At 41.9% G+C, this 24,744-nt stretch overlaps 1 protein-coding gene across 1 annotated transcript; it reads left to right on the top strand.

Annotated features, from left to right (window-relative positions):
• The first annotated feature begins 7,157 nt into the window (after positions 1–7,157).
• LOC140380702 (BTB/POZ domain-containing protein 1-like) lies at positions 7,158–12,016 on the top strand. Its single transcript, XM_072464618.1, has 8 exons — positions 7,158–7,444; positions 7,632–7,788; positions 8,178–8,283; positions 9,203–9,400; positions 9,830–10,022; positions 10,862–10,949; positions 11,209–11,355; positions 11,867–12,016. The coding sequence occupies exons 1-8, from the start codon at positions 7,362–7,364 to the stop codon at positions 12,014–12,016; spliced, it is 1,122 nt and encodes a 373-aa protein (XP_072320719.1). The 5' UTR covers positions 7,158–7,361.
• Positions 12,017–24,744: the final 12,728 nt, after the last annotated feature.

Raw genomic sequence — 24,744 nt, 5'->3', positions numbered from 1 at the left:
CATAACATTGAACAAGATAGGGCTACACACACTCCCCTGCGGGATCCCATTCTCCACCCCATAGACCCCAGAGTAAGCAGCGCCCACTCTGGTTTGGATACGCCGGCCAGACAGAAAGCTCCGGACCCAGTTAAACAGTTTACCCTTCACACCACACTTCCGCAGCTTAATGAGGAGCCCATCCTTCCAAACCATATCGTACGCCTTCTCCACATCAAAGAGCACCGCAATAACCTTTTCTTTCTGAGCCCTGGCCAGCTGGATATCAGATTCCAAACACAACACGGAATCCATGGTGTTCCTGCCCCTACGGAAACCACTCTGGTGCGCGGGAAGCAAACCCTGACTCTCCAAGAAGTAATCCAACCGCTCGGTAACCATGCGCTCCATCGTTTTCCCGAGCTGCGACGTCAAGGCAATCGGCCTATAACTTGAAGGGTCAGACGCTGGCCTACCCGGCTTCAGAACCGGCACCACCGTAGACTGTTTCCACGCAGCTGGAACACAACCTGAATCCCAAACACGGTTGAAAAGACCCAGGACTAGCCCAAGCGTGTCATCAGTCAAATGAGAGAGCATGTCATAGCACACCTCATCTTTACCCGGGGCTGTCTGTTTCGCCTTAGAAAGTGCTCTCCTTAGCTCAAACAAACTAAACGGAAGGTCAAGGTCATCTTGAGTCGAAGGCTGGTGCCCAATCAGCTCAGAATTCTGGGCCAAAGTACTCTCCCTGTAGTGCCTTTCCGCAGGTGAGAGATTGTCAGAGCTGTGCACCGACACAAAGGTGCTGGCCAACAGTTCAGCTTTGTCAACGTCGCTGACTGCTTCAACACCATTCAGTATTAGGACCGGGGTCCCATGACGGCGCTCAACCCCATGCATCCGCTTAATCATCCCCCAAACATCCCCGAGACGCGTTTCTCTCCCAATTTTGGAACAATACCGCCTCCAATAGGCACTCTTGGCCGTTCTCACAGTTTTCCGCACAACAGCGCGGGCCCTCTTGTAGTCAATGAGGGCACCCTCAGTGTGGGCAACCCTTAGCCGGCGAAACGCCGCATTTCTCGCCCTAACAGCATGACCACATGCTTCAGTCCACCACGGCACCCGCTTCCTATGTCCACTACCACCACTCTTAGGAATCGTGCCTACCGCTGACTGCGTGATGAGCGAGACAATTGCACTATTGAGATCATCCACCTGAGTCAATCCTCCTTCCTGCAGAACCCTAGAACCATCATCAGCTTTCCTCAGGAAAGCCCCCCAGTTCGCCCTTGCCAACTGCCACCTCTGGATCCTCGTCCCCCTGACCACACAGCTCCCAAAGCCAATCACGGTGCGGACTAGATAGTGATCGCTACCAAAAGAAAGATTACCAAGAACCTCCCAACTACAAACACCAGCTAACTCCTTGGACACAAGTGTAAGATCTATTGCACTTTCCGCACCGGTCCCCATATCATAGCGGGTCCCACCCCCATCATTCAGACAAACCAACTCCCTTTGATTGATAAAACCCTCTACCACCTGCCCATACCTATCGGTACCACTACCGCCCCACAAAGCGCTATGCGCATTAAAATCCCCACACCACACGGCCTTTCCCCGAACATCCTTACCGATACTATGTAAGGACTCTAACGTTAACTCACCACACGGATTATAAAGGTTAACCACAGTAACAGCTTCACCACCCAGCCAGACCCTCACCGCCAGGGCCTCCGGCGCTTTACTCACACTGACAACAACGTAATTTAGGTCATCTCGGACAAACACAGCCACACCTCCGCCTCTACCCTGCTCCCTATCATTCCTAACACACACATACCCTTGTATCCCAAAACCCCACCTAGGTCGTAACCAAGTCTCCTGCACGCACATAACGTGAGGCTTGTTCAACAAGGTAGAGACAAAATGCTTAAATTCCTGGCCATTAGCACGAAGACTACGCGCATTCCATTGCAAGACAACCACCGCCATTATGAGCCCCCGGAACCTGACGGCGCATCGGGAGCCCCCCCACTCCCACTGCCAGAATGGGGCAGGGCGCCCTCCCACAGCGCGTCCTCTATCTCCGTCCACTCGGGGCCCCCAGCTCCAAAGTACTTCCCCGCAGCCTTAGCGATGATCTTAGTCTTTTCGGATCTCTTCTTGGTTTGCCCAGTACAGTTAATCACTTCCACTATAAAGAGGAAGAAATCTTTCCTCTTCACAACCAGTACATCCTCCGCACCCACAGGGCCTCTGCCCGTGGAAGCCACACTCACAGGCATCCTCCTTTGTGGAAACGCGGTACGGCCCCGGGCAGGGGGGGGGGGCAGGGGGCGGGGCCGGAGCCGGGGGACTCAGAGCCAAGACACATCGCAACGACACGACGAAAACACTCAATCCAGCCGAATAAAGTCAAAACAAGTTAATTTAAAGCGATTCCAGTGCGTGTCCCGATCGTTCGTGAAGTTCCTCTTTCATATAAACGTGTATATAAACGTGTACCGACGACACGCCGTACTTTAGCGCGGCCGGAGGGCGCGGGGGGGGCTGGTGGGCTCACTCGGAGCTAGCTCACGTCACAACAACACAACGAACGCAACGAAAAACGCTCAAATCCAGCCGAAAAAAGTCAAAAACAGTTGAATTAAAAAACTATTCCAGCGCGTGTCCCTATCGTACAGTAAAATAGAAAAAATATACTAACTATATTTACAAAATATAGGAGATAAAGCACAATAAGTGTGAGAAAGAAGAGAGAGCGTTTACACCGGGCTGCTAGCTGTACCAGCGCCTTATGACGTACGTGAACGTACCCTTAAATCTGCTCCTGTGATACGCTCCACTATTACTGTATACATCTCTTAAACTCATGGTAGAGTATATTATGGTATGATTATTATAGAGTATTTTGGTATATGCCAGATGAGGTGACAGACTTTCTGAGGCCTGGGACAGCAAGGCTTCACATGAGGCCCCTTAAAACATAAAGTACATACAAAGGCAGTTTCAGACTTGCAAATTCACTACATCAAAGCCCACTTGTCTGAGCTAGTGTGCTTTAGCAGGTTTTGTAATTCCAACCATGTAAAAAAGAAAAAAGAAATCTGATTTGTTTTCTAGTCAACGCCTTACGGACCTGGTCGAGTCCTGTGTCTGGGCCTGGACCTGGTCGAGTCCTGTGTCTGGGCCTGGACCTGGTCGAGTCCTGTGTCTGGGCCTGGACCTGGTCGAGGCCTGGGCCTGGGCCTGGGCCTGTCAATGGACTGTCATGAGGACCACAGATTCTGTGCTGATGTATGAACGTCATGAGTTACTGTTGATGGATTGGATGGATTGTGGAATCATATATTGAAAACGGTTATGGAGGGTCTGAAATCTTATTTGACCAACTGCTGTGTAATGTGCCTCCGCACTTCCACGGAGGCCCAGACGGCATAGGGCGCACACACATTCATGCGCGCACCGGCCACCGAGTGAAGCTAAAAGCTTTGCTAATCAAGGACCCTGCTCATCTCTCCAGCCGCTACTAACCCAGGATTACGAGCTGTGTGCTGCCCCCTGTCCACTATGGACACTGGGCTGGTTCCTGTCGCTGGACAGTTTGGAGACCGTAAACCGCACCGCACCGCTTGCTGCGCCACCAAGCCACAGGTGGAGTTCACCTGGTTCATCTTAGGCTGGTAAAACGCCATGCTAATGTGGAGGAACACAAGATACTTGAACGACATTGGAGTGGTTCAGGTCCTACCTGGCTGACAGGTAATTTATTTATTTTCTTCCCGGGCCCCTCTATGTTGTGGAGTCCCACAGGGCTCTATTCTTGGACCTATTCTTTTTTCTTTGTACCTCCTGCCGAAAACATGGGATATCATATTACTTTCATGCGGAAAATTCCCAAGTCTATCTGCCAGTAAAAAAAAAAGTGTTGTTGTTGTTTCTCAATCTGAATGAGTCTAAAACGGAAATTGTTGTTTTTAAGCTAAACAAAGCAGTTGATTTTAATTTAGAATTCTCTCGAACCCTACATCAGGTCTACAGCCACCAACCTTGGCGTCATCATTGATAGAAATTTTAAGCTTGATAAGCAGATAAATGCCGTGGTTAATCTAGTTTTAATAACCTTAGTCACCTTAATCACCAAATCGGTTTTATCTTTTAGCGACTTGGAGCGGATGATCCAGATGTGGCAATATGGGGTTTTGCCACAATTCGAAATCCAGTAGGTGGCGCGAAACGGTATAAAAGCCTCTCATCTTAGTCTCTCTCTTCCGGTCTTGCGTACACCCTGTCCTCGCTGCGCTAGTGCCGCGGTGTGGCTTAGCCCCGTCATGCACCGCTTCATGGCGCCTGTTGTCTGCCACTTTGGTGGCTGGAAACTAACTGAATGGCCTCCTTTTTAATCAAAGTGGATGAACCTGTACGCCTTATTGTGCTGTGTATGTTGGGTATGTTACATACTCAACATACACTGTTGTTGTTGTTGTTGTTGTTGTTGTTGTTGTTGTTGTTGTTGTTGTTGGTCTTATGTAAAGAAATGTGTATCTGACAAGCGTCTTTAGAGGACGGCTAACCGCTCGGTATGCCACACAGAGGTGGCCAAAGTGAGGGAGGGGGTGTCAAATCTACAGTTGAAGGAGTTGAGTTGCTGGGCCAGTTTTCAGTCGTCTGCGGAAGGGGGGGCTCTGGGCTTGTAATTGGATGGATTGTGGATTCATATATTGAAAACGGTAATTGGTGAGAAGCTGGTGCCCACTCCATCTGAGATCTGGCTCCCGACACCGCCCTGCTAAATCAATACTTTGCATCTTTATAGCGCTCTTTATCACCGGCCCTGTGCGTTGCCTCCTTCTGCTGCCTCAACTGCCTCAGTTTGGATGTGAACCAAGGTTTATCGTTGTTGAAGGTGACTTTGGTGTGAGTGATGGTATGATGCTGTCCTCACAGAATCGAATGTATGACGTCACAGTGTCCGTGTACTCATCCAAACTATCTGTGACAGCTCTGAAAACCTCCCAGTCTGTAATGTCCAATGTACGTGGGGATCAGGTGAACCATGACGTGGTCTGACAAGCTCGGGCCACAGCACGGAAGGCGATGCTGACTGTTGTCTAACAGTGATCCAGCGTGTTCTGCGCTCTGGTCGGAACTTTAAACTGTCTGTACTTTGGTAGTTCGTGGCTGAGGTTCCCCTTGTTAAAATCGCCCAGGATAATACACAAGGAGTCCGGGAAGGTGTCTCACGCTTTTAGCCAAAAGAAGGGCTATTTCTGCAGCAGATGCTAAAAAACTGTAACTAGGTCCGTGGGAGTTGTGGTTCTAATGGATAAGAGCTCCTCACGGGTGTAAGAGCACGCGGACACACAATGGTCACCTTACACTCTCTGCTCTCATTCCCGACATTAGAAGTTTCCTCCTGCTTCTCACTGCCAGAACCTTCCGACTCGGATGGACTTGTAGGCTTTCGGAAACTACTCTATTCAGCAACAAAATGCTCCTCCTCCTCCACGCTCTCTAACTCGCTATCGCCCATCAACTCCGCCATCTCCCGACTTTCCAGGCGCCTCCCGCCGCCCAATATATAAATCGGTCAACACTCCTCTTTATTCTTTTGACTTTATTCTTTCGATTTTCGATTTTGTTGTTGTTGTTGTTTTATGGCGGTTGGCATCCAAGTTGTTGTTGTTGTTGTTTTATGGCGGTTGGCATCCAATTGGTGTTGCATTATCGCCAGATTCCTGTTGTTGTTGTTGCTGCTTCTAATGGTTGCAGCCAACTGTAAAGGTGTATTACCGCTATCTATTTTATTATATTATCTTATCTTATCTTATTATATTCTTCAGACTTTAGACTATATTCTTTGGACATTATTTTTTTAGACTTTTTTCTTTAGACTTTATTTTGTAGACATTAGTTCAATAAAGGCAGGGAGAAAAAGTCTAAAGAATAAAGTCTAAAGAATAAAGTCCAAAGAATAAAGTCAAATAAAGAATAAAGTCTAAAGAATAAAGTCCAAAGAATAAAGTCGAATAAAGAATAAAGAATAAAGTCTAAAGAATAAAGTCGAATAAAGAAAGAATAAAGTCTAAAGAATAAAGTCCAAAGAATAAAGAATAAAGTCTAAAGAATAAAGTATGATGTAAAGAAAAAAGAATAAAGTCGGGTAACGTTTGAGTGTGAAAGAGTGAAGTCTAAAGAGTGAACGAATAAAGAATAAAAGATAAAGAATAAAGCATAAAGCCTAAAGAATAACGCCTGGCGGTAATGTAACACTTGGATACCAACCGCCATAAAACACCATAGTAGAAGAAGAAGAAGAAGAAGAAGAAGAAGAAGAAGAAGAAGAAGAAGAAGAAGAAGAAGAAGAAGAAGAAGAAGAAGAAGAAGAAGAAGAAGAAGAAGAAGAAGAAGAAGAAGAAGAAGAAGAAGAAGAAGAAGAAGAAGAAGAAGAAGAAGAAGAAGAAGAAGAAGAAGAAGGTGAGTGTGTCTTCTCCACAAAACGCCGTATTTACTGCAGTGAAGCGCCAATTCTGCGCTGTCCCAGAGGCTGTGTGTTCGTGGTTCTCCCAAGGGGGGCATGCCTGAAAGTTTGAGAAGCTCTGCTCTAATGCATACGAAAGACAAAATATAAAATTACAAACAAATTGGCATAATAACCACTAGCATGCGTGCTACCGGACAGCTACCGTATTTTCCGCACGAAAAGGCGCACTGGATTATAGGGCGCACTGTCAATGAATGGTCTATTTTGGATAATTGTTCATATAAAAGGCGCACCGGACTATAAAGTGCATTAAGCAAAACAAAACAGACAGATAAGTCAGTCAGTTGAGCTTTATTAAACACTTTAAACACATTCAGCTCAACATTGTTCAAACATTAATAGGCGCATTTACAACTTCCAGCCTTGTTCAGTTATAACACATAAAGAAACACAGTCTGATACCACTAAAACAAACGTTAGCGTATTCGCAACAACTCCCAGCCTTGTTCAGTTATAACACATTTTTTGAAAGTAATAGTTGTGGATTTCTCAAATAAGCAAAAAATCCTCCACTCAACCTCCTGTTCTGTCCTTGTTACAACCAATTTGTCATTAAAGAAAGTCCATGGCGATGGCGTCAGCAGGGTCAAACCACAGTTACCCCTCCTCTAGCTCCAGCGCGGCTCAGGCTGCGGCTGCTTCGAGGATTCCCGTCTCTTCTCGGGCACACTGGCAGGACAGGAAGAGCTCTCTGAAGGAGCGCTTTGCTTTTCTCATCAACAACGAGCAGCTTTGCGACGTGCACTTCATCGTGGGCAAAGGCAGACAGGCCCAGAGGATCCCGGCACACAAGATTGTCCTGGCCGCGGGCAGTGCCGTGTTCGATGCCATGTTCAACGGGGGCATGGCCACCACTTCAGCCGAGATCGAGCTGCCCGACGTGGAGCCCGCCGCCTTCTTAGCCCTGCTCAGGTAAGACAACAAATGGATCACTAATAATTTAATCAGGGACAACATTTAAACTGTAGTTGCACAAGTGACAGCCATTCAGAATTTAGGCCTTTGTCCCTGATCCTACGTGTTTAAAGACTGCCCCCCTTTTCATTTTAAACAACCCTTCAATAAAACCATTACTGACATAATAGGTTGTTTTCTTTAGGTTTCTGTATTCAGACGAGGTCCACATTGGTCCGGAGACTGTTATGACGACGTTGTACACGGCAAAGAAGTACGCTGTCCCCGCACTGGAGAGTCACTGTGTGAAGTTCCTCACCAAACATCTCAAAGCCGACAACGCTTTCATGCTTCTCACTCAGGTGATCCACAGCTTTAAACTTTGGGACATTGCTGTAATACTTCATGTAAAAAAGCTCTCAGAAAAGTGCTTTTAAATGTGTTAGATGAAATGGGAAGAAGACTTAAAATGATTTCAGATGGGTTTTTTTCAGTCAATATGAATTCAGCATAAAAAAACACAATAACTTAAGTTGTGGTGTATGATTTTTGCAAGAATTAAGACACAACCTACAGATATTTTACAGCAATATTATAATTTACACATTCACATGTTGTAATTTATGATGTTTTTTTTTCTGTCTTTCATATCAAGGGATCTGCTTTTAGAACATAAACTATAGACAACTAAAATTATTCAAATTTTTAACTATATTTTTTGCTATTGCCAAATTGTTGTTATTTTGTACAGGCAAGATTATTCGACGAGCCTCAGCTTGCGAGCCTCTGCATGGACACTATCGACAAAAGCACTGGAAATGCAATAAACGCAGAAGGCTTCAAAGATATCGACCTCGGTAAGAGATTAGTTCTTTATGCATCGAGACGTTATTGAAAACAAATCAATGATGACTTATCATATTATGTGTTCTTTTACCATACTGATCATATTTTAACAATCAGTCTTAAATGTGCCAGTAAATATTTTGAAGCATCATGTGAATAGATTGTAAAATGAATCACGTAAAAGCAGAAATCTCCTTATTGTTTGATAGAGAACACTGCAAGGATTTTACATTTTAGATTATATACTTAATGTTCAAACTCAAGCAACTATTTCAATATCCTCTTGTAGACCAATCTTTTTTCTCATAACGACCAGTACAGTCACAGGTTTGTTACACGGGACCGTTTGAAGACATTAAAACAGCAATAAAATACACTTTAAAAGAGGACGGCGACCTTGTTGTACGTTACACTGCACTGATACCGTTTTGTTTTCGACTCAATTCTTGTCTCGCGATTTTTGATAAAATGTCCTATTGGTTGTGACTAATTATTTTATTTAGATTACACACATTCACAGCAGAGAGCTAGCTAGCGATTTGGGAGTAAATTGTGAGTATAATCTTTCTTTTGCATATAAATACACTGTCTCCTCGTACTTTCATTTATAAATAGTTGAACTCCTGTGTCGTTTTGGGTTAGAAATAAGATACTTAATACATTTGAAAGTTCCCGCTACCCCTCCTTTTTAGACTACTAATTGATTGGCAGAGCATGTAGTATTTGTTTTATTTATACAGGAACGGTGTATACATGCAAATGTCCGCCTCTAGTCCATAGGAAGGTGGATTTTGCTTCCAATTATGAAAGGTTACAATCTTGAAAAAGGTGGAGGGTCAAGTATCATGCAAATGTGGACAGATTGTATGATGCAAAAGGGCCAAAGTGTCCCTCATATCTATAAGCTCATTGTTCTTATCTTCGTTTCAGATACTCTGTGTGCTGTGTTGGAGCGAGACACTCTGAGCATCAGGGAGAACCGTCTGTTCGGGGCAGTGGTGCGCTGGGCTGAGGCCGAGTGCTACCGACAACAGCTTCCTCTCACGTCCGAAAACAAGCAGAAAGTTTTAGGAAAGGCTCTGCCTCTCATACGCTTCCCGCTCATGACCGTGGAGGAGTTCGCCGCAGGTAAGTTTACTGATCAATTCATCTAATTTTAGGTCATGGGCCTCATTTACTTCTCACACATTCATTTCAAAGCCCAATTCCATCAATATATATCTTTCCATCATGGAAAACTGTCTGCCATTCATTATCACAACCCCCATCGTAACATTTACCCATTACTTTGTTTGCTTGTTTGTCTTTCGCGGGGGTCAGATACTTTGTGTATGTATATTTTTCTTACTTTTAGCTTTCTAACCAGCGTAACCAATAGAACTTTGATAATGGACGATGCGTAATACCTTGTCAATTAAGTGTCGTGCCAGTCAGATTTGATATTGTTTCAAATCTTGTGAATGAGGCCCATCTCCTCAAATTACTGTTTTTATTATAACCAAAGTGCTCCATGTCCAGCTCAATCCACAGAAACAGATATTTTCTCTTGTGCGACAGGGCCTGCCCAGTCTGGGATTTTGTTCGATCGGGAGGTGGTAAATCTGTTTTTACACTTTACAGTAAACCCCAAACCGAGAGTCGAGTACATAGACCGGCCGCGCTGCTGCCTCCGCGGAGAGGAGTGCAGCATTAACAGGTTCCAGCAGGTGGAGAGTCGATGGGGGTACAGCGGCGCGAGTGACCGCATCAGGTGAGCGCAACTGTCAGCTCATGTGTGTGGTGTATTGTGTTTAATCAATACGACTCAAAAATACAAATGGTAAACCCAAAACTTATGAAACATGCCCTTCATAGAATCTAATGAATAAAACCTGAGAACCAAGGTAGTTCTTGTCTATACCCTGTCAATGTTCAGAAACAAAAACATTCTACATTTCAGAATGGAGGCAAAAGTGAAGTGGAACATGATGTGATTTCACTGGACAAGTCAAGAGAAAATATGTCGAATGAAGGTGGTTTTGTCAAATGAAAACCACTCACTGTGAGTGATATATCAGAGCCTGGTTTAGACATATTTACTACTGTATTTTACATGATTTGTTTAGGTAAAATAAGATTATCAAGTACACATTTGTGATGAAGGCAAGTTGTTGCTTATTTTTATTGTAAATCCTTAGAAACTAAATCATTTTGAAATAGTGTCAGTTTATCATTGAAATTGCATCATGTTCTGCCTCATTTTGCTTCCAGTCTTCTCCATTCTGTAATATTTCATATTCTGATAACATAGTATTTTAAAGGGTCTATTAACAACACTAACAGTTTATATTTCAGTCTCTCCGTTGTTGATGCTCTTAAATAACAAACATGGCAAATCTCAAATAAGATATTTTTCACTCAACATTCAGTTTGAATTAATCCATTTAAAATGCCATGTAAATAAATTGGTGTCTCAAAACAAATCTATTGCAAATATGATTGTGTTAGAAATACTAAACATTCTGGGGAAATTTGCACGCTTGGGCTCTGGTCATTTCAATTCAGCAATTTATAGAATAATATCCTCTTGCTTTCTTTTGTTGTGTCTAGGTTTAATGTGAACAGAAGAATATCCATAGTTGGTTTTGGCTTATATGGTTCGATACATGGACCAGCGGTCCATGAGGTCAATATACAGGTAAACGTCTGAAACAATTATCTCTTTGTTGTTGAAGATACGAGATCCTTTATTGAGAAATGACATCACTTCCTCAATTGAAGTTCCTCCACCAGATATTGTAAATCATTGAGCAAGTTTGTAAATTACATTCTTTAAGTCATTCTCTTTTTATTGCCTCAAACCAAATAGTAACACGTAAAACAAGAAGACATTTGTAAAATAAACACTATTTTGAGTAATTCCCTTTCTAACCTTCCTTTTGTACATTTTTGTATAGATCATACACAATGACAAGCGCATCACGCTCGGTCAGAACGACACATGGTTCAGGTGTGACGGGACGGCGACCACCTTCAGGGTCATGTTCAAGGAACCTGTGGAGATTCTGCCCGACGTCAGCTACACGGCATGTGCCACGTTCAAGGTCGGCGAATAACTGCAACTGACCATTATCACGGCCATTGTTTTGATTAGCCAAGTGAAATTATTACTTTTTAGATTCTTAAAATACATTCAACCAGATCTTGGTCCTCCCTTAAGGACAGTTTATATGCACTGTAAAGCTTTATCTCAGAATTGAGAGTTAAAACATCTTCTAACTCAAAAAGGTGCAGAACACTCCAATTATTCTGGTCACAATACTAAAATGTCTAACACAATTTTGATACTAATTTGGATGCCTTGATGATAATTAAATACAAACCTTTTTAAGAATAGATAGAATAGAATAATAATAGAACGTATTTAACGACACAAAATAATTGTAGCTTCTCTGAGGGTGTTACAGTAGGAGGAAATTGGACTTTCCTGTATAGTTTTAGAATGGTCTGAACTATTATCTATACTTTGTCATAAGTATCTACTTTTATATAGTATGTGGCCATAGATGTTTTTTACCAACTCTGCTCCTATTACAGTATACTTTCTCTCTGCAGGGTGCACGGACTTATTACGGCACCAAAGGTTTGAAAGAAGTCACTCAGGAGACGGCGATCGGGACCAAGACAAGATTTACCTTCAGATCAATGGCGCACGGACAGATCCCAGAGATCATTTACCTCTCAAAAAACCCAAATCAAAATTGACTGAACCTCTGAATGCTGAAATTGTTCTGCCTCGCAATTGAATATGTAGTGTGTTCTTGTACAAACAAATATTGATAGAGATTACTAAAGATTTTGGACATGCTCCTACAGTGAGAAAAGTAAGAATTTGAACACCCTACGATTCTGCAAGTTCTCCCTCGTAGAAATTTGGGAATTTTTTATCGTAGGTGCATTTCCACTGTGAAAGACAAAAATCTTTGGAGGGAGCTTAAACTCCGTGTAGCTCAGCGACAGCTCCAAAACCTGACAGATCTACAGAAGATCTGTGTGGAGGGGTGGGCCAAAATGTGTGCAAAACCTGGTCAAGAACTACAGGAAATGTTTGACCTCTGTAATTATAAACAAAGGCTTCTGTACCAAATATTAAAATTGATTTCTCGTTTGCTCAAATACTTATTTGCAGCAATAGTATACGAATACATTATTTAAAAACAATTTATTTTTATATGTGAGACCAAGATTCTGTCTCTCACAGTGGAAAGGCACCTGCGATGAAAATGTCAGATCCCTCCATAATTTCTAAGGAGTGGGATGGGAGAAAAGGAGAACTTGGAAAATCGCGTTTAAATACTTCTTCCTCACTGTATGTGCAACCACAGGATCTTATATTTAGTTGACCCAAAACTATTAATTCATGTTCCTTTTCAAGTGATTTTTCGTACTTGCACCTTGTTCTGACTTTCCACTTCCAAACAAACGCACTTGTTGACAACTTTAAATTGTCCTCTTGTGAATAAATGTGAGAATAATCGTTGGTGAGCTCTGTGTCTCGCTTGCAGTGTTTAATTATCTGGCCCCAGTCAACGATGTGGACTCAAAGCTGATGTGGAAGTAAATGAAGTGAAAAGGGATTCAAACCTTTTTCAATAAGCATTTGTACATTCTGCATTGTAAATCAAACGATATTTTCTGCACATTTCCATTTATTTTCAGATCATCACTTTGTCGACAATGCTTCCATAATGTTCCATAATGTTAAATTAACCAACCTTTTAGTATTGTGCGATCAAGAGCATGAATACATTTGGGCTTCACTGTATATTCACTGTGTGTCAACTGATGCCATTATTTGTTTAAGTATTGTTGATGGATTTCACTGTGCACTGATGTCTTTTGTTTCTGGCATTGTTATTCTACATATCTACCATATGTATTGAACATTACCATTGGTACATGCTGTAATTTATAAATGCTTAAAACAGTATTGAAAATAGATTAATAATCTCAGTTTATTTTAGTTACTTGAACTGACACCTTAACGTGGTGGAGGGGTTTGAGTGCCCGAATGATCCCAGGAGTTATGTTGTTGGGGGCTTCAAGCCCCTGGTAGGGTCTCCCAAGGCAAACAGGTCCTAGGTGACGGGTCGGACAAAGATCGGTTCAGAAATCCCCTATGATGACAAAAAGAACAAGGCTGTTTACGTCGCCCTGATCGGCGTCACCGGGGCCCCATCCTGGAGCCGGGTGCCATCCTGGATGGGTGCTCGATGGCGAGCGCCTGGTGGCCGGGTCTTACCCCACGGGGCCCGGCCGGGCACAGCTCGAAAGAGCAACGTGGGGCCGCCCTCCCGTGGGCGTCCCCTGCAACATGCACTGGGACGGTTTGCAGCCGAGTGTGAAGCGGCTGGGATGAGAATCAGCACCTCCAAATCCGAGGCCATGGTTCTCGACCGGAAAAAGATGGCTTGCCCTCTCCAGGTGGATGGAGAGTTCTTGCCCCAAGTGGAGGAGTTCAAGTATCTCGGGGTCTTGTTCACGAGTGAGGGAAGGATGGAGCGTGAGATCGACAGGCGGATCGGTGCAGCGGCTGCAGTGATGCAGTCGCTGCATCGGACCGTTGTGGTAAAGAAGGAGCTGAGTCGAAAGACAAAACTCTCTATTTACCGGTCGGCCTACGTTCCTACCCTCACCAATGGTCATGAGCTTTGGGTAGTGACCGAAAGAACAAGATCGCGGATACAAGCGGTCGAAATGAGTTTTCTCCGCCGGGTGGCTGGGCGCTCCCTTAGAAATAGTACAAGGAGCTCGGCCACATGGGGGGAGCTCGGAGTAGAGCCGCTGCTCCTCCACGTCAAGAGGAGCCAGCTGAGGAGGCTCGGGCATCTGTTCCGGATGCCTCCTGGGGAGGTGTTTCAGGCATGTCCCACCGGAAAGAGGCCCCGGGGAAGACCCAGGACACGCTGGAGAGACTATGTCTCTCGGCTGGCCTGGGAACGCCTCGGGATCCCCCCGGAGGAGTTGGAGGAAGTGTCTGGGGAGAAAGAATTCAGGGAGTCCCTGGTTAGACTGCTGCCCCCGCGACCCAGCCCCGGATAAAGCGGTTGAAAATTGATGGATGGATGGATGAACGGCAACGTCTTGGACACCTCAAATATTCAATATTTTATCATTTCTTTTCTGCACATTTTTCCTGGTGTCAGAACTAATCTGTAGGTCAATTGTATAAACTGACAAAAGAGTATTGTGAATGTCGCCCCTGTAGGAATTAATAAGCATTTAATATTGTAATGCATTAATATACCTTTCATTGTTATTGCAGACTGGACACACACACACACACACACACACACACTGCCCATTCTTGCTCTGTCTGCTTGGTCTGTCTCTGCTCCCCCTACCAGCTTCTCTGTCTGGGTCAAGGGTCACATCTCACGACCATATCAGGATGTCCTGGAAGGCACAGCCTGGTACCAAGAGGTGCCAGAGAAGATCCACCTTCTTATGAATATTCATATTCTTTGTCCGGTGTGTGAGAGGCCCCCAGATGAGGAGCAGACGTCTGATGGGAACTTGTGAGGGACAGGACATGCGTTTTTAATCTGTTAGTTTTGTAATCGTAGGGAATAAATACTTTTATATTAACGACCATAATCTTGTCTTGTTATTCTCAGTAATTAGAACCAACACCCCCTTTTTTCCACTAATAGAACTTCTTCATGATCAGTCTTAGGGATCATCTCAAAATAGGTTGAAGCTTAAAAGACGATTTTCTTTTGTCTCTCTCTGGACTCCCCTTAAAAGACAAAAAAAAATGTCTGGCATCACATAAAATTTTACGCGTTGATAAAACGATAGTAGCTCGATAGACCCTGCTCACCTCTAGTCCCTGAACATCCTTTGGTATGTTTATCAGTAGAAGTTATGAACTCTCCAAATAATGTCACCTGTAGCGGCATGTTTGTTTACTCAATCCACATGGTTTGCGGCCCTACGACCATCCCATTCAACCAAAATTGTGAGATGACCACATTCAGATAGTCTCAAGAGGATGAGAGAGTGAGAAACTAATGTTGTAACCTGTAATTGTCAATTGCCTGAGTTTAGATCTCAGAGGTGCTGTCAGAATGACAGAATCAGTTCACGTGCTTTCGTCTCGGTGAGAATGTCACGTTTTCTGTGATTGGCCGAAACCTCATGCGGAGTTTGTGTTGGTTCTTCTACCGGGCAGTGCGAACGCACGTTACTAGAGCGTAATCTCTTGATCATTTGCTGCGCCGCGTCTTGCCGCAAAAAAGCTTTTCCAACATTTCTGCACCACTCGACCAGTCACACCCGCCGCCTAATGTTGGCCTAATGCGCCTTGTTATATCCATCTATAAATATACATGTATCATGTTGTAAAGGTCTGATATTTAAGAGAATTATAAAGAAGTGTTAAGATAAAAAGTCCGGTTTAATTGACAACGAATTACATTTGCTCATTTAGAGGTGGAATAACGTCCTCAACATTTTCTGTAGTTTTTGATTTGGGTATTTATTTTGTTATTAATTTTTCAGTTATTTATTTACATAATATAATTTGGCCTAATATGCAGATGTTTTTATCAAATAAGAAATATAAAACATAATCAATTCTGTTACATAATGGAGTTAATCAGATAATAGATCTGTAAATATTTACACAAGGTGCAGCCCTGTTTCATGAATAGTTTTTTTTTATCAAAAGAGCATCAGCTGGACCAGCTGAAACCAGCGGAAAAATCGCGGAAAAGGGGGGGGGTTTCCGGACGTTTGCGCGGATCCGCGATTAGGGGTCCTTTTTTTTACCTTTTTCTGCAAATAGGGGTACTTTTTCAAGCAATCTTGGTGATTTTGTTGTTTGTTGACTGTGACGGTGCGCCCTAATCGCCCCGTCATCTCTTCTCCCCGGCGTGCGTGCCCGGCTCTCTCACTGCCCGAGAGTATGAATCAGGTTTCTCATCAACTGAAACTGGAAAACCTGTTTGTCATCGTTCCCTTTGCGTGACAGTGAGAAGACAAACAGGTTTAAAAGTAAAAATAACTGCAAATAAACGTATCTTCGCAGTGTGCGCTCCGTCCACACGACTCGTCTATTGTCTCTGGATTTGAACATTTGAAACATCATGGCTTTTATGGACCACTGCACATGGAGAAGGTCAGTGTATCATGTATTTCAGATACAAGCAGCTTTGTCAGAATATTATGTGACTGACCGTGGATAAACCAGTTACATGTCTACCCGGAGACATTGAGTTATTCACAGATTCTGAAAGTGTGAATTCAAAGCTATACAATGATGTCTCACTCATGCACATCTGATAATATTTGAGTAAGTTGTGGTCATTTGAATGTATTCAACTATCAAAACCTTTCACTGAAAAAACTGCCTCTAAAGATTCTCACCTGAGTGAGCCCAGAGTCACAGGGGCTCATTTGCATCTCATTGAGATAAGCTACGATAAGCCCCTACGACAAAAGACAAAATAATACTTATATCAATAGCAATCTATAATTGCTATTCTGCTTTTGCACTTTATTGTACATTTAATAAAGTGACGTTAAGTAAATGATGTGTAATAAATAGTACCTGCTGTGCAAAGTCGAAGCTGTAATGCAATGGACTTCTGCATAGTTTTTGATCAAATCCAGCTCTGAGCGCCAATTCTGAAAAGTGAAACAAAACAGTAAAAACAGTAAAAAACACGAAGATACAGATATTATACCATCCCAAAACAGCTAGTTTCAAGAGACTACGTGATGTTAACTATTGTTGTCATACATTACAAGCCTTGAAATAATTATTTTTACGTCCCTGTCAACATGACAGGTACCGATCATTTTGTCCCTGTCAATAGCCCGGACTATCAGCGACGCACGCGGCAGAAGTTGAAGCCGGCGCAATGAGTTTAAAGACGCGAGAGACCGAACATTCGGGAAGATCGCTGGCTTAATTGAATCGTTTTAAGCCGCCGCGTGCGTTGCCGCTTGTGCCAGTCCGTGAGTTAGTTTAAGACGTTAAAGGAGCGGGTTGTGCTTTGGTTTGGGTGTAAATATAGTAACTTCTCGCTCAGGTCAGTAATGCTGGTTTAGTGCTCACAAGTTGTCACTTTATTTCTTGAACAGAGTTGGTTACTGTTGGCCGTAACCATGGTGATGGAACAGGAACATCAAACATCACCTCGTCTCCTGAGCCGCTCTTAGCTCCGCCCCAGAGACCGCGCACACTAGAGACTAGGGTCGCTACAATATGAATAAAATAACTGTTATGTTGTGGTGTGATGTAGCATTTATTTAGGTGGGTTAATGTGCAATATACATATTTATACATCTAAGTAAATACTAAGTCAAAGTAATATTGTTTAATTGCTGGATTCATTAATTGGAGCTTATATTTTGTAATAGTATTTGTATTCTACAGTTGTTAAATATGGTCTTGTGTTTAATGCTGTTGATATGATGTATTGTGTGTAGTGTAAAATATTTTCATATTCTATTTTTGATACTGCTAAGTTGATTGATTTATAGTGGTTTTTACCTGACTTTGATGCCAATTGATCTGCAAAATTAAAGAGTGGAAATGTATCTAAAGGCATTAAACTTCAAGTGTGGGAAACAGCCCAGTCAAACCAGTAATACACTTGACAGACATAGTATCAGCTGAAACAGCTGCCCCAATACCAATACTCAACATGCTCTTGTTCGGACGTTGTTCCTCTAGTAAAACACATGAATGTGTGTTAGCAGCTCGTAGCTTGTGATTTGTAAGTTGTAACTTCTGTTAATAAACAGTGAATAAACCAGATAAATTTTGTTTATTTCAATCTGTTGTTAAGCCTTGTGTTTGATAGTCGTCCTTGTTCATGTGTCTTCAACTTAATTTAGCCAAGTAGCTTGTGTTATGCTGTTATAACATTATGCAAAAATGGCATGAGTTCAGCCGGACTCATTAGGTCCGGACCTGAACCTAAACCTCTGGATTCGAATCCGGACTTGAACCTGAACGTGGGTTTAGGTATGCATCCCTATGTAAATACTGTTGTCTGATACATCGTATGGCTGGTCCATAACTTCAACTAGCACATTCTGCAAAAAAATGAATCACACATTTGAAAAAAAAACAACGTTTTTGGGTGTTCTCAGTTTCACTGACTCCGACTTGTGGCGTTTTTTCTAGTGGTCGATCACATATGTATATTGATATATCAGTAAAATTGATGGTTTGGGCTCAAATCAGAAAGTTCTATAGTTCGGCTGCTGGAGCTGGGGTGAAGATTAAGACGGAATGCAGAATGCGTGTTGGTCCCATATATTTAGTGCGACAAACAATATTTAAACATACAGGGTCCATTCAATTATTTACAATAGAAGAAATATGTACATCAAAGATATTGTCCAAGAGGGAAAGTTCATGAGGTTTCAGCGTGTTTCACGCTGACACGTGTGTGGTGCAAATTGTCCATGGGCAGGGGGAAGTGTGTGAGAATATCCACGAACCACGAGCAGTGGTGCAAATTGAAAGAGTTTGTTGAACAAACAAAAAGAAGGGTGGCTACAGGAGCCTCCTACCGGCCCAACCAGAGCAGGTGGAGTTCCTGTCGTAGAGACTGACAGACGGACTGGTGGTAAGGCTGTAGGCTTGCTGCCTAGAGTTCAGTCTGGCTCTGTTCGGCTCAGGGTCTAGCTCGCCATCGCTGGCCTGTACAGTAACAGGACCAAAATAAATAGATAATAATAATCATCATGATGTGCACATCAGACCGGTTTCCAGGTGTCAATATCAGTGTTGAATATCATACATTATCAAAAGAGCGCCATTCATAATATAATAAATAACATTACATTTATTACATTTATAAAATAGCTCAGGGTTCAATCATGTATTTAAACAGTGTATTGAATTATTACAGATTAAAAGTAAAGTGCATGAGGCTTAAAGTGCTTTAAATGGGATGGAGCAAACAATTATTTAGTTTGTACCATAAAGTGTTTTAAATGCATTCACCAATAATCAATAAATAATCAATAAATAGTTTTAAATAACATGATATTAAGACATTCAGGATAGTGCTAACCACTTCATTTAACCAATGGATGCGGCTACACTTATATATAATAAAAGACACTCACCGGTTTCAAATGTTTAGTAAAACACACTGGATTGGTAGATCTAGCCTGGCAGTTGGCTCCTAAGAGTCGGACCATAAATGTATTAAATATATTGCACAAATACAACCAAAAAGCGGACGATCTATTACAGTTTTAACCCATCTGTAGCGTTCCCCGATTTCCCTCAGATAAGGATTCATTTCTCAGTTGGTACAATGCAGGAAATGTCTGCTCGTTTCAAGTTTTCAAATAAACCCACATTTTATTTAAATTAATAACTTATAATGGGCCAATGTAAATGAAATTAAAAAATATCTTATAGCTTATGGTCACAGATGAAAATCTTTTGTTGGTTAAAAAAAAACAATAAATTGAGTAATTATGAAAATAATGGTGATTATTATATTTTTGATAATCGAGTAGCCTCAATTTGAAAACTGTATGACAGAGAAATAGGCAACCATTTTGAATTTCCAGGTTAGAAATGTAAAAATAATTTGCATTTATTATACAAAGGATTGAAACAGTTTTCCGTTCCTGGTTTGACGTCACTGTAGACGCCAGCTCACTCCGCCACTGCCAAAGTTATTCTTGAAAATATACAGTATTTTAATATTTTGTATGATCAGGTTTTGGGTGCATGTTTTCATCATGAACCCTTTTTGGTTTTCTATGTTATCTTTTCATCTGATTTCTGTTTCTGTGGTTCCCATGTTTATTTGTTGTGTTCTACCAGAGAGTCTAAAAGTATTCAGAAACCATCAATGGCAAAATGAATACAATCAACCCAATGGTATTTTTAATGTCATACTGAATCCACTCAAACAAATCAAAAATGTAACAAAAATGAGATAAGAAAGAAAAAACATATATTTACAAGAGAAAAATTTGAATGACATTGAACATCAAAAACTAACCAAATTTTGTTATAAAAATCATACGATTCATCGTACAAAGACAAATATAGAAGTGGAAGGCACTGACTGTGCCTCATAGAGACCTATTTCTATTCTGAATGTGGACTATCGTTTATACACCTCGATTATCACAAACTGTTCCGAGCTAAAGCTGTGACCACATGACTTTAGAAATTGTCATCATGAGTATGAATCAGGGTTCTCATCAACTGGAATTTTTTAAACCTGTTTGTCTTCTCACTGAAACTTCTGAGAAAAGGGAGGGCAGGATTATTTTGATTATTTAGTGTGAGCTCCGCCCACACAACATTCATGAGCAAACGACAAACACAAGACAACATAAGACCATCTTTACACAGAATGAGACAAATACAAACACAACTAAACAAAGATGGAAGAATAAGTCTGGACGCTGAGAAGGATTTGATTCTGTAGCTGGACTTATTTATTTAAAGTGATGAACACATTTCAAATCAACGATTTAATTGTAAAAAATATTGAGGGTCTTTACGATGGTCCAACATCAAGAATTAAAATCAATGGTCATTGGGTTTTAACCATTCAATTTCACACCTGGATTTCTTGCGCACACTGCCCTGTTCTTTTATCAACATATTATCATTGGTGTTTATACAGACATAAATCATCATCCAAAAATCCAAATGGGGTTTGCACCGGATCGACGTTTCCGAAATACAACAGTCTCTTCACCAGGCTCAATGGTTCCATGGCTAAAAGAAAGCCACAGGTATTTTATCTGAGGTTTGTAGTATTGGAGCTAGAAAAAAATATGTTACTTGTCATTGTGCTTGTGTTTATGTCAGCATGAGCCGTATCTGAGCCAAGCGCGGGCTTCAGCTGAACACAGCAGGTTAATATGACGGGATCGTCACAAAACAAAAGGGTTGAACTGGTTAAAAATATTGAAACTATTAAATGTGTTTTACAGGTTACCAGAAAAGAAGGGTGAGTATCACATTTCCTTTATTTGTCCCCAACATATTTCCGCTAGTTTTGCTAGTTTTTAAAAAAAAAATTTTACAATTAGCATTTCAACTGTCATTACAATTAAAATGCTAGCATTAGCAAATATTTCACCAATGCTGTTGTGCAGAATTGTGCACTTCTTACACTTGTAGCATAGCCACAGAAGGTGCGCCAAAAATGTGTGTAACAGCCCGCTTTTCTGTTTATCCCGCCCTGTATTCCTTTTTATGAATGGGAGGCGTGTCCGAGGTGTGTGGACTGGAGCGCTTATCAGGGTTACTACAGGTGGAGGGAGGAGTTTGAGTTTTGGTGATTTGGGCCGGATCGAGCGAGACGAGCGGCAGCCGCCTAAACCCACCGTGAGAACTGAACTCCGTAGAACCGGACTGTGAGGACCACCGGGGCAAAACCCGTGTGAGCGAACCTTGCTGCCGTGTTCATTGTTGCACTTATAGAAGAAGAGGAGGGAACTTTTGTCGGAGTTCAGTGCTTCTCCATTTATTCCTCACAGAAGTCACGGCAAAAACAACGTGTTACATCCATAGTTACATCTTTTCATTCTCCCGTGTCTCTCTCTGTCCGCTCTCTTATTCTCGAGCGCACTCCTTTAATCAAACCCAGGCGAACGCCTCCTGGTGGTATCACCACAACATCGCATGCATTTAAACTGAACGAGTAATTAAGACATTAAGTATCTTAAGTACAGTTTTCCATACAATACAGTTTTAATCATATCTTAGAAAAATAAAACATGTGGAGGGTATCCATATTAATAAACCAAAAATGTCTCTTTTCCCACATCATTCAGCGGCGGAGATCGCGCTGGGACGAGCAGGCGCACTTGATTGTGGATTACCCGTTTTTTTGTGGAATATACTTTCTCATTTGGATTTAATTACTAAACTGGGCTCTGAGGAGCAGATCGTTACACACTAAACACAGGGGATGCTGTCTCATGGTCAGGTGAGGGGCAGGTGTATACTGATTGAGGCAGGTGATTGATTTAATTTGGTGTTTTGTTTACACTGTCACTCCAGTTCCTATAATCCAGGCAGAAAACCAAATATCACTGCAACTTCCTGGTCTGCAGGTTAAGGATCTGGAAACACAGGTTCAGTTGGGTAGTTCCTCTTTCCTGAGCTCTGTACACTCTTGTGTCGTCTACATTCAATTCAGTTCAAGTCACTTTCACACAATTTATGTAACGCCCAAAATCCCAATAGAAGTTTCCTTGAAGGCGACAGTGAAAAGCAGATAAAACAATGTTAGACAAGTGTCATCCAGGTTTTTATATCCTTCACACAAGCACTAAGTTTGTCTACTTGATCGCTCTCATCGGGTTCATTGATAAATATGTTACGGGCCCCAAGGTGGGACTGCCGTAGCAGGAATTGTAACCTGAAAATATTGTAGAAAAGCAAAAGAAAGGATGAACCGAGGTGCTGCTTTTCATGTCCAGATCACGTTTTTTAATTGTTCTTAAACAAAAATAATAATACAATGTACAATTATTGTGCAGTTGTACAATACATTGTCACATTATGTCACGCATATACTTTCCCTGCTTTAAGTGACACATTTTCTTTTAATTCACATTTTAGATAAAACACAAATACCACTGTTCTGGTACAATAATATTAACTGGCTTACAACGTGGACATTAAACACAAAAAATGTACTCTCAAACTGTCAAGGGTTAATTTACATTACTACAAATATAAAGCATCTCAAATGTAAAGTGTGTCTTATAAACTCCTGTACAAATGCCTAAACTCTTTGTCTAAGTTACAAAAATAAAATACTTTACATATAAATGCTTATAAAGCTGAATCAAAACCATAAAACCGGACTTCCCGAAATCTCGCGATGTTTCGGCTTTGAAATCTCGCGGGATTTCGGCCGCATGTTACTTTACTGCTTATTTGAAAGTTAACTTGCAAATACAAGCCGAAATGTACCAGGCAACATCACAACAGTACAAACTACTGATGAAACCTTAAGTAATGACCTTATAGTGCTATGTGTTGGTGGTTTGCACCGTGTACCGACCTGAAAATATTGTAGAAAAGCAAAAGGATGAACCGAGGTGCTGCTTTTCATGTCCAGATCACGTTTGACGTAAACAGGAAGTTCCGCCGTCAAAACCCAATCTGGTGCAACACCTTCTGCACAAAGGTTCCGCCCCACTAATCCAACTTACAAAAATCAGGAAAGCACTTAATTATGACACATACTATGTCTAAGTTAATGTCTTAGTATTAACCTACCAAAATAACATAAATATTTAATTACTGTAAAATACCAAATTGCCAAATAATAATATAACTAAAAACAATGTGGTGACATATTTTGGGTGCACCACAAATACAGCTGAGTGTCATAGCAGTGGAAGTTAATGCCATGCTTTCTGATCATGTTCCCTAACAGCAGCATATAAAGCGAACTGGACCCTTGAGGAAAACCGTAAGTTACTTTAGAACAAGGGGAGGAGCTCTGGTTTACATTAAAGGAACCAGAGTCATTTCTGTAATAAAATGTAAATATATGATTATATTTGTGTGATATATATTATCTGCATAATGATAATGACTATATTTGTATGTTATCTGCATCATTAGTCTAAGAGAAAAACAGCATGTTATGATCCCGGAGGCAAAAACCCAATAGCAGTCCAAATCAAGACAAATTAGAATTTAACAAAAGTTCAAAATCCAAAGGCTGGCACAAAGGCTCAAAATGTCCAAAAGTCCAAAAAAACCACACAAAACATCCAACATTCCACAAAGGCAGATAAACAAGGCAGGAGCAGGAGCAGGGCAGGAGTTACACGCAGGACAGACATCAAGTGACGAACAGACACAGAACAAAGGGGAGACAGAACTTAAATACACACAGAGAAGCAGGTGATTGGTGGGAAACAAACAAGTGGCAGGAGAAACTAATTAAGGTAATGAGAAGAGTGACAGCAGGTGTGGTGGGAGGTGACTGGGAAATCCAGGAAGTAACAGACAACAGGTGAGGGGCGGATACACAGAAACAACCATGGGAGCACATGACAAACACAAGGGGCACATGGGAAATAGACTCTCTGCAGAGCGGATACTAACACGGCATGTGTAAAAAACAAGTGCTGGATGTCGAGTTAACCAATGAGAAAAGTGACCCGCCTATTATGTGTAAAATCCATAATTGCAAGAGGGAGAAACGCCGTGTGTGTGTGTGTGCGTGCGTGCGTGCGTGTGAGAGAGATTCCTTGATGTAAAGTGCTTTTAGTGCCTTGAAGGTACAAAAGGTAAGGGCTATATAAATGTGACCATTTGTTTTTATTATGCTTAGATATTGCATGGACAGCTGTGGATTTTTTGGGGGAATGGCTTTGTTATCTGTTTTCGTACAGCGGCGAATGATTAACTACTAATTAAAAAAATAATGGTAATTGTTTCTGCACAGATCCGT

The sequence above is a fragment of the Eucyclogobius newberryi genome, unplaced genomic scaffold (assembly GCF_026437365.1).
Source record: "Eucyclogobius newberryi isolate DKJ021-1_F unplaced genomic scaffold, fEucNew1.0.hap1 SCAF_5, whole genome shotgun sequence".
Taxonomy (NCBI): Eukaryota; Metazoa; Chordata; class Actinopteri; order Gobiiformes; family Gobiidae; genus Eucyclogobius; species Eucyclogobius newberryi.
This window is presented reverse-complemented; position numbering and strand designations above follow the sequence as displayed.